Source organism: Idiotropiscis lumnitzeri, chromosome 20, assembly GCF_059441095.1.
Source record: "Idiotropiscis lumnitzeri isolate Australia: NSW breed Sydney's pygmy pipehorse chromosome 20, RoL_Ilum_1.0, whole genome shotgun sequence".
In the NCBI taxonomy this organism is placed as follows: domain Eukaryota; kingdom Metazoa; phylum Chordata; class Actinopteri; order Syngnathiformes; family Syngnathidae; genus Idiotropiscis; species Idiotropiscis lumnitzeri.
In genome coordinates, this window is record NC_142410.1 from 8,407,507 (window position 1) to 8,418,468 (window position 10,962).

General features: G+C 42.4%; 1 protein-coding gene across 2 annotated transcripts; it reads left to right on the forward strand.

Moving 5' to 3' along the window:
- The first annotated feature begins 46 nt into the window (after positions 1 to 46).
- Positions 47 to 9,629, forward strand: tom1l2b (target of myb1 like 2 membrane trafficking protein b). 2 transcript variants are annotated; one of them, XM_088284634.1, is made up of 15 exons: positions 47 to 164; positions 569 to 653; positions 1,149 to 1,227; positions 1,704 to 1,853; positions 2,359 to 2,493; positions 2,576 to 2,722; positions 2,985 to 3,101; positions 3,186 to 3,319; positions 3,400 to 3,451; positions 4,392 to 4,560; positions 4,663 to 4,789; positions 5,010 to 5,091; positions 5,482 to 5,541; positions 6,368 to 6,404; positions 7,616 to 9,629. In XM_088284634.1, exons 1-15 carry the CDS (start codon positions 113 to 115, stop codon positions 7,762 to 7,764), a joined length of 1,575 nt encoding a protein of 524 aa, XP_088140760.1. In that variant the 5' UTR covers positions 47 to 112; the 3' UTR covers positions 7,765 to 9,629. The 2 variants fall into 2 exon arrangements, with proteins under 2 accessions (XP_088140760.1, XP_088140761.1); XM_088284635.1 differs by lacking the exon at positions 5,482 to 5,541.
- Positions 9,630 to 10,962: the final 1,333 nt, after the last annotated feature.

Genomic DNA, 10,962 nt, shown 5'->3' on the forward strand with positions numbered 1-10,962 from the left:
AAGGTCAGAAATTCTCAACCAATGACATGTCTCTGGGGGCGGGGAATGCGGGAAGTTACCTGATGTCTCAACATCACCAGTCCCTGATCTGACTAGTTTGGTGACGGGCAAGATGGAGTTCCTTATGGGAAATCCGTACAGTACCCCAGTGGGGCATTGCATTGGTATGTAAAAAAAACTAACATAAAAGGCATCATAACAACGACATTGTGTTGAAATGTTTGGAAAATGCATGGAATCAGTGCCGATGTTGTTTACGTGCCTGCTAGCATTATGCTAACGTCAGGGCTCTTTAAAACCATCCCCGTTAGCCGCCTAGCTAGCATATGTTGTCGTTGTTAACATCACCGGTGACAAAACGCATGACTGCTTGTCGTTTGTAGTGCTAAGTGTGCCGCAAATAACACTCGCGAAGTCATTCGCTCATTCATTAGCGTACTCAATGAGTACAGCTCAAGCTAAGCTAGCCAGTAGTTAGCTAAGCATTAGTCATCATCTCTTATTAACTCCATTCGTTTACGAAAGGCGACTAAACTGCTTTTTTTCCGTCACTGTATTTGTATTCTAGAAAAAGCAACTGACGGATCGCTACCAAGTGAGGACTGGACGCTTAACATGGAAATATGTGACATTATCAACGAAACAGAAGACGGGTGAGTGCACACAAAATGTAAACGTATATCACTTCTTGCACGCTACGATGCCTAAATGGCATAGCTGCAGCGTCACATACTTTGCCTTTTGTTATATTTGTATTATATGAAGCCTGTTAATTCATGTGCACATTATAGTTGGCCCGCTGCTTATCTCTCTGTATGGTTAAGCTGTTGTTTGAAGTCCAAGGCGTGTTTGATTACTGGGTTGTAATTTGGGGTCAATCCTCTGCATGTCACTCTATAAATAGTCGGCTCAATTCTGCGTTTCTTCCTCTCTGGGTATTCATTGTATGAGATCCATATCGTTTGTAGAACTAGTCGTCAAATAATCCATGAGTTAATCATTACTACCATATGTATACAAGTAAACACCAGCTGTGTGAAAATCATTGATTTACAGAATCAATTTCTCATTTTCCAAGTTCCTTATTTAAAAGAATACTTCTGGCATATTATTCTTTGCCGTTGTTAATTTGAGGTGTTTGTGTGCAGACCGAAGGATGCAATCAGAGCAGTAAAGAAGAGACTGAATGGCAATAGGAACTACAGGGAAGTGATGCTGGCTTTAACGGTGAGTGCAAAGCTGAGTTAGACGAAATTACCGTGGACTTCTAAAAAGCCAAACGCAGTCCATTTGTTGGCCCATGATTTCCGCCCTATTTGTTCATACTTTAAAACACACTTTCTGATGTCCTCCTTTGTGCTTCTTGACATTACTGTCATACAAGACTGTCTAAAAATAAGTTGACAGCTGTCTATTAAAACTCAACACACCTGTTTACTGAATGCCTGGCAGGTGAGTCTCTTGCTGTTTGAATAGCCACCACTGTGTCACAATTAAATGTCATTTCAAGCTCCGTCATATCACTGGTACCCTTTGCTGGTTTAGATTTCACTGTACTTAAATAACGATTGTCATTGAAAATGTAGTCCAAAAGGCGTACTTTTTCCCCATTTTACTATTACAACAGCGAGTGGAAAAAAAAAACATTCTGTGTGTTTAATTGACAACAGTTTTGTCATTTTTTTTTACTTCTCTTCCATCAGGTGCTGGAGACTTGCGTAAAGAACTGCGGCCACCGGTTTCACGCTCTGGTCACGAGCAGGGACTTTGTGGACGGCGTTCTCGTTAAAATCATCTCTCCTAAGAACAACCCTCCCACCATCGTTCAAGACAAAGTATTGGCGCTCATTCAGGTAAGATCACAACAATACGGCATGTGTGATGCACACGCAGTTTCATTCCGTTTTTCGAGAACTTGTTATTTATGCTGAAGACCGTAAATGAGGTATTGAAAGAGCCGTTTATGAGGCTGTGCAGCAGCGCAAGAGGTGCAGTAGATAAAAGCGAGTCTCTCTCGGGCTTCACCCAGCGCAGCTCATGTTACCAAGCTCCGCTCAGGTAACCATGCAATGCTCTTATTTCCACCAGTTGCCCACAGCAGGCAGCCGGGACAGGAGCGTTGTAGTGTTTGTCAAGCCATTAGGCTAACACGTTTGTTCCGCTGGGGTCATACAAGTATTGTCGGCATGTTAACAAATGTTTTTATACATACTCCTGTAATGTTTTTGCACTATCCTGTTACTGCAGTTGTTAAGAACTGTTGTTGCACACTGATTGTATTCCGTGCATGTGCAAGTGGTTGTTAAACCAGGTGCCGGTATTTTTTTGTCACGGTTACGTAACCTGAAATTACCGCAGGCATGGGCCGACGCATTCAGGAGCAGCCCGGACCTCACAGGCGTTGTCCAAATCTACGAGGAGCTCAAGAGGAAAGGCATCGAGTTCCCCCTGTCCGACCTGGAGACCCTCTCGCCTATACACACACCTCAGCGGGTACGAGGGCATCACGCTCAAGAAGATGATTGTTGGCAAGTTCGGGTAGATGGTTTCATTTAATTTGTTGCTTTGTTCCAAGACCGCATCTGCACCGGAGGGAGACTCAGCTCTGCTTAAGTACACCACCCCTGCCCAGCCGGCACCGCATGCCGTTCCCACAGCCTACACCACCCCTCAGGTTCCAAACATTCAACCCTCTGGATCCATCAACCCAACACCTGAACAGGTACGGGTATGACTGACTAAAATTTCACACTAAATTTTCATCTTGCAAAATTGCCTGTTGAAAATTGACTTAAAGATTATTTCATTAAAAAACAAAAAACAATGGACGCGGGTGGGTATGTTTGCAAAATGAAAAATACCAGTTACTACTGTTCTTTCATACTGGAAATTGCAAATGACTCTTTAGCTTTCTGCCGTTTGAAATAAAAAAAAAAAACTGTGTGGAAAATGTTCAAATTCAATTGCTTTCGTTTCCCGGTCAGATTTGCAGACTGCGCAGTGAGTTGGATGTTGTTCGAGGAAACACAAAGGTCATGTCTGAGATGTTGACTGAGATGGTCCCAGGACAGGAGGACACTTCCGACTACGAGTTGCTACAGGCAAGGAAGCCCTCATGTTTGAGTTGGTGTGTGTGTGTGTGTGTCATTTTCACCCACTATATATTCCTCCTGTGTCTGTTTCAGGAGCTGAACAGGACTTGTCGAGCCATGCAGCAGAGGATAGTGGAGCTCATCTCTTGCGTCTCAAACGAGGCCGTGACGGAGGAGCTGCTGCACGTCAACGACGACCTCAATAATATCTTCTTGCGCTACGAAAGGTGAGAACACGTAGACGCGGTGTGGTCGGCGGCACGTGGGATCGACCCGTTTTGGTCAACATACCCTTTCTCTACTTCAGATACGAGAGGTTCAGATCCGGAAGGTCCACAGCTCCGAGCGTCAATAATGGGGTGAGTCGGTACTTCAGGTGGGGGAAACGTGGCCATCGGTGCTTCGACTGCATGACGCTGCATCTGTCATTCACTAATAAATGTGTATATCCTCATATACGCATAAAATATTCTCTGTATTTTAATTCATTGAGATCCACCTGTATTTGACTTTTTTTTCCGACAGTCACTGTCAACCTTCAGGCATGTAACTGTATTCACTTTCCCCCCCCCCTCCTGTTCTTTTCTGTCCTCTGTTTCTGTGGCTAGCTGAGGCAGGCAAGTATAAAACCAATGTCGGCCTCCCTAAAAGATCAGTCGCCTCTGAAGTCGTCTGACCCCATGTGGACTTCTGAAACATGGCTAAATTCAAATTACCGGCTTCCTCCCTGTATCGCATGTCTTGTCTAACAAGTAGTGACTTTATGAAGAAAGATAGTGTTCGACGGTAGTAAAAATCAATTTGTGTTAGTCAGTCGAGTAAAGACATGAATAGTCCTTTGCCCTGGATTTTGTTTCTTAACTCATTCACTACCAGCCGAGTTAAAAAAAAAAAAAAAAAAAAGGATCTTTGACGTCTTTAATGGGAGTAAATGAGTTAAGGGGATTTTGACGCTTATTTTTATGAAAGGAGGACATTCTGTTTGTAAAGTCGTGTTGAAGGCAAAGTGTACCCCTGAAGAATTATTTTTTTTTTTTTAAAACATTTTCATGCTGTCCTGAAGCTTATTGGCTAGATTTCCTTTCCACACATCAATGATGCCCATGTCCTTTGCTGTGCAGCATGACATCATCATCATCACCCATTTAATAGTTTTTATACTCTTTCTACTCCCTATGTGATTATGAATTTATGCTGTAGTGTCAGTGTTGCACCCATACTGGTAAAAAAAAAATAAATGTTTTTGTGTCATTTATACGTTCATTTATTCCCATTATGTGATTCTCCCCTTCCCACCAGGTCTTAAGTGAAGCGACAGAGGATAACCTGATAGATCTGGGCCCCGCCTCGCCTGCAGTGGTCAGCAACATGTCCAACACCGCCCCAACCAGCTTGCCTCCGAGCGTCACCGCCAGCGCGGGGAGACCATCCTCTCCGGCCACCTTGGCCTCTCGCCTGGCTGGACTAGGTATGTCGACTACAGGTGCCATCCCCGCCAGTCACACATGCGCCTGTTGAGTCGTAAATTGTGAGGTGTTTTTTTTTTTGTTTTTTTTGTGTTCCCCTGCAGATGTTGGCGCAGGAAGTGTGACCAGCACTCTGAGCTCTTTAACCAGTTGCATGCCTCCACCTTCCCAGGATGAATTTGACGTGTTCGCCCAAACTAGGACTGGATCGCTCCCTGAACCGAACATGATGTAAGGCAATTAGGCAACATTCAACAATTAAGAAATTTGTCAGTTTTAGTTATAACAACTACAATCAGTGTAATTGTGAGTTACTGTTGTATATTTTTTTTTTAATAATTGAATGCTGGTTTGTCCAAAAATAATTGCTTAATGTGAAACATCACATTGTGAAAAAAAAGGTTGGATCTGCTGTTTTTATTGACACAAGAACATTTTCTTCCTTTCTCAGGACTCCAGCAGAGGACAGCCAGGCGGCAGCTGCTGCTGCTCTTCCTCCCACTCTGGAAGTCGAACAGCCACGTGCAGCAACGGTGAGTCGAAGCAGTCAAACACTCTTTCTTTTGTGTATGTATGAAAGAGACGTAGAAGTCTGCTACTAAACCAAATGACAAATCAAGCTAGCACATTTGTTGAATCGCCCAAAAAAAAAAAAAAGAGATTTAATTTGAAGACAAAACAAAATTATGACATTAAATTGGCTCATGTAGCGCTGGACTTTTAGTCACTATGTTTTGTAATGAAACCCTACACCAACCCGTGTCATCACATTTTTAGAATCATTTTATTAATTTTTTTTTAAGTTGCTGTAAATTCATTCCAAATAAGTCTTTTTTTGTGTGTTTTGGGGCTGGGTTTTATTTTCTTTTGTGGCTTTGCTGCCCTCAATGGCCTCCCACGGCCGTTTTGATGTCGCCCTCTAGTGTGTCGGAGGCCAGTCCTCTGTCATGGATGACATAGAGGAGTGGCTATGTACTGATGTGGTGAGCCCATCATGATTTTTGTTTTTGTTCTGCCTCCTTTGTACTTTTATTTCATTCTGTCTTATCCTTTATCTCACTATTTTGAGCCACGTAATTCACCCACACTTTAGTTTTTTTTCTCCTCTGATCATTCCGTTTTAACATCCGAGGTGACTTTCCTAACAGTCTTTTGTGGGAACCCGTGGTCGTTAACGTGACGGCATATTGTGGAAATGAGCATTGTGACTGCCTTGATTTAGCCGTGTTTGGACTTTCTTATTCCAACACTGTACTACACAATTAAAAAAAAAAAAAATCACAAAAGTTCTCTTTTTTCTTGCCGGAATACGTTCAAGTTTTAATATGGATTCATGCATCTTTTCTTTCAAAAAAGACTAGCGCTATTCTTGTAGTCTTAGTTTTATCCTCGTGACGTTACATCGTTCTTTTGATTTTTTTTTTTTATTTATTAAATTTTTACCCCCCTAATTCGGCTCATATAATAATATTGTAAAACGTCAATTACAACCCATCTTTGCTCATGCTCATTTTACACAGATATATGCAATCCTATCACGTCTTGAATTTAACCATCTGCGAGTTTGTTGATAAATAACTCCCTTAATGCACATGGATGTCATTTTTAACCATTAACATTTTGGGGTGAGGACTCATTGGCTGACTATGGGGGGGGTGTCCTTGTCAGCACGATACAGTTGTATGATCTAACAAATGCGTGTTTATTTTTCGAAAATACTTGCATGCTGCTTTGAGGTGTCGCCGCTATGAATGGGAGTGTTTTCCTTGTGCGCAGTATCGCATTCAAAACGCTGTCTCTTATCTACAGAAAGGAGAGGAAGGTGAGGAGGGCGTGACAAGTGAAGGTAAGTACAGTACGGTCAACTCCCGTTTATCTCAGAGCCCGACCCAAATAGGATGAAATCTGTGATTACACAGAGATCATAAAAACTTTTTTTTTTAACAGAGCACATGCTTTAAATATATTTAAGATTGTTAAAAACAAATGTAAACTTACTAAATATACACTTTTTAAAGTGTTGTTAAGTGCTTGTTCTCACTCCTTTGCGTGGACTGTTCTCAAAATAAGAGGCCAAAGTGTGCTTGCTTCCAGTTGAAGATAATTATATAACCCCTAAAAAAATGATTGCAATATGTTCTATATGCATTCGCTCATCTAAATATTGCATTCTGATAAATATTGAGTTTGTGGAATATGAGATATGTAGTAAAATCCACCAGTTTTTAGCCATCCAGGGAGTGGTCATTTTTTTCCCACTTTCTGTCAACTGAAAATGACATCACAGTTACTCAGGTAACGACCAATCACGGCTCACCTGTTTTCCGAAGCTGAGTCGTGATTGGTTGTTATCTAAGCCTCCAACGTGAACTTATACTGTGAAAAGCCATAGGAAGGCATATATTTTATTATTAAAATGTAAAGAAATGTGGACCTGCACTACACTGAAGGCTTCCCCCCCCCCCTCCACCTCCAATGTGTACCTGTGGTGGCCAGAATGAAAACTATCACACATGCATCTTTGTGATGTACGGCTGCATTCCGGAACAAAATGCGGAAGTGTTTGCGTGTCAATATTTAGCCGGCGGCTATTAAGCATTAAATTCAACTGTTATTGCCTCACGCCGTCACAACGGCAGACGAAGGGAGTTGGGGGCGCTTGCCACACCTCAAGAGGACACAAACGTGTTAGCTGAGTGCTAGCGAGCAGCTTGCACGACAAGCAGGTGGATTTAACATTTAGTCCAAATGGATTAGCGCTTCAGAAAACGGATGGATGGATAGTTGAAGAGCAACCTGGGTACTGCCGTTCGACATTGTACGGCGGGGGACCCTGGTGGTTAAAGTAAGTAACTATCTTAAACTAAAGGTTGATGCTATGTTCTCATTAGCGCGTATGTAAATTAAATTTGGATAAGGTATGGTGTCGATAAAGCACTTTAATAGACATTTAAATTAACTAGGCTCAAAGACAAGAACAATAAATGGTTCTCAAACTTTGCAATATTGTTCCGTTTCCTTATTTTTTTCAGAATTTATTTGCTCGTATGATTGCAGAGTTTGACAAGTTCCTCGAGGAGCGAGCCAAAGCTGCAGAGATGGTGCCCAGCCTGCCGTCTCCCCCTAGTGGCGACCCCGGCGAAGCGCAGGGAAGCCCCAGCCGCAAGAAGCCGGAGAGACAAGAAGACGCTTTGTTTGCCATGTAGACCTCGTCGTGTGCTTTCCTTGACCGGATGGCTTGGACCTAGACACGTTCAATAACACTATTTCCATCCACAACAATGATGTATCCTCATAGAAAAGGGAGTCTGTATGTCTTAAAGGGAAAAAGCTAGCAAAGCGGTATATTTTCATACGTTTAAGGAAAAAAAAAAGAAAAAAAGAAGAGAAAGGGAATGAATGGCATGAAATGACAGTGCCGATGTGTGTGTCTTCATGCTAGCATGTGACACGTCAACGAGGTGCCCCAGCATGCTTTGACACACGATTCGTCGTTTGGTTTTGTTGCCCTGAGTATTCCTACGATAATATCGCGATTCCCTTCGTGTCCCTCCCCCAAGTCGGCATGAGTTCAGTTGTAAATGTGTAAATGACAAAATGATCCCGTGTGTATATTTCATGCTACATATGAGCGAGAGACATTTAATATACAGTGGGATTGTAAATTTGGGGGGGGGGGGTGATGAGCTATAATTAGGGAGGTGCCCCACAATGCTGTACAAGCAAAGGGAACCTGTTAACATAAAAAAAAAGGATAGTGAGTGAGTTTAATTTGGCGTAGGTGTAAAAAGTAATATTTTATTTGGGGTCCAATCTGCCATTTTCTGCAGTTTTCAAACTGCCGCATTTGGCTACGTACGCGCCAAAATTTCGTTGTTTTGTTTGTGTGAGAATGTTGAGGAGAGAGTTTATGAGCAGTTGTATTCTATTCTTGATCGGAGTCCAAAGGACCAAATTTGTTTTCCCCCTCGGATGCAGAAATGAGTCATGTCATCTCACCCCCTATTGTGCGTTATTTGCGCGCATTTCCGTTCGGCTGGCGTCTTAATAAGAGGCTCTGACCTTTCCAGCGCCGCTCTTTGTTTCCCCAGAAAGGAGCTTGAGCGCCTCAAACGAGACCTTTTGACGCTCTTGGCGGGAGTTAGCGTTTTCCACGAGCTCGGAACTTTGACTGTGGCGTGGCATTTGAACTTGTACTTTATGTAAATGAGCTGAGTGTCGGGCACTTGGATGTAATTAATTATGGAGTTAGGGCGTTTAGAAATAATTTATTTGTATCTTCCCCCGCCCCCCCGTCAGATGTTTTAAATGGTTTTATTGCGCTCGAGGAAAATATATGGGGAAATGATCGATGTAAGGACAATTGTTTATTTTTGTGGCTTTTTATGGAGTCTTGATATGTTTTATACATTTCCGCTGGCTGATGTATGTGATGTTAGTGGTTCTGTTGGTGTTCTTGTGGGTTGAATGTAAACACAGGTAAAAAAAAAAAAAAAAAAAAAAGCATCACAAATCATGAAGGATCCATCTTTTATTTTTTTAGGTTGACTGGCGCATCCTCTCTCCTCCCAGAACTTTCCATTTTTGTGGCCTGTAGCTACACGAGGTGTGTCAGAAAAATTCCAGGACTGGTGTCACTAAAACCCAATAATGAGTTTTCTACCAACACACCTGCAGAAATCCTGCAATGTTTGTTCTGAGTGTGAGAAGACGCAAGAGGTGTGTCACGACAACACGTCTCTCCGCGATTCCGGAAGAATCCTTCCAGGAGGATTTTTTTTACCCCAGTCTCGGAACTTTACTGACGCACCTCCGGTGTTGCACTAGCCCCGTATAAATCCGTTCAGTGTGTCGTTTTTTTGTTTTTTTTGCCGATGTGTAATCGGATCCCAGTACCGCTTCCTCGGAAAAACATTTGTGTTTTTGTGTGCATCACTGGACACTTAAGACGAGAGCTGCTGATGTGTGTCTGTCTGTGTGTGTGTGTGTGTGTGTGGTGGTTTGTGATTTTTCTCTTTGTTTGACATCTGCATGAACTAAATAAAACCTTAGCAGTGTGATATCCTCCTGACTTTGTGGGTTTTATTGATGAGCCAGACTAATAAAATGACCGGTAGTGAACTTGCAATTCAAACCCCGCTTCGTCCCACCCTGACCCTCTTGGGGGGCCTGTGGGCTTCACACCGGGGGCTTCCCAATTGGTCGCCTGGAATCGCCTCATCCTGCAATATTGCCCCCCTGGCATTCGACCTTCGTCTCTGGAGGAAGTTTTTTTTTTTCAGTCAAAATGAAAAGTGTTATTGCAGATTTTCATTCAACGTTGGAGGCTCAACGAGTTTGCGGCGGTCAACTCCTCAATGAAGTCTCCTCTCACAGCTTCCCAGCGCCCTCTGGTGGTAGTATCATGGTGCTGCCAAAAAGTACTGTGCAGTGACGTCATCCCAAGTAGGAGACGGTCAACTGTGGCCAGTGCTGTGGTGCATTGTAGTTGCATTGCATGTTATTTCCACACAAAGTGCAATGTTGCTGCAGTGCAACACGGAACTTGGTCTCAATGCAACTTAGAATATCATTTAGGAGTATAATATAATATAAAATAAATGACATTTTCCATTTTTTCAGTAGAGGTTGAAATCATAATGCAACACTTGGGCGGTCTGTTTACCAAACTGACAAATTGAAACAGAAATCTGGCAGATATTCAAACTTTATTTTGATTTAAATGTCACACTTTATTTATTTATTTTTAAATCTAATATAAAAAAAACCCCTTCCGGTCTCCTTTGTAGCGCTCTGTCGCCAACCCCACCACTGCTGAACCTCTTGTAACAAATCAAAGTTAAAAAAAATGTAAACACGTCACCCAGCGGTTGTCGATTGACATGTTGAGTTGATTTTTTTTTTTCTCATATTACTGAAACACACACACACATATGCTGAGCGAGGTCAATCTAAAGGCGGCTTGTTTGGTTGCACATCTACCTCAACATTGCCACTAAATTTTTAAAGGTCACGTACGCATGCGTGTGTGTGTGAGACGACTCGAGGCTATTTCAATAAAGCTCATTAGCTGGCGGCGCATGATGATTTATCTCGTGCTTGATTTGTAGTAGTAGACACTATGAAAGAAACATCCTCATCATCACTATTATAAATAATTGTCAAATAGTTCCTCACACAACCTCATTATAAACACTAAATGACCCATTTGTGTTTATGATTTTCCGAATGTTTCACATCAGCGGCTTTCTCAATGTAATCCGACCTGCAACACTTACTTCCACTCGCCCAAAGCTGCTCATTTGACGCATTTAATGAAGTTAGCCACATCTATTCAAATGAGGAAACGTGGTCGGCGCTGAAAACGTATGGCGACTTTTTCTGCCTTTTGCTTTTCTACTTGG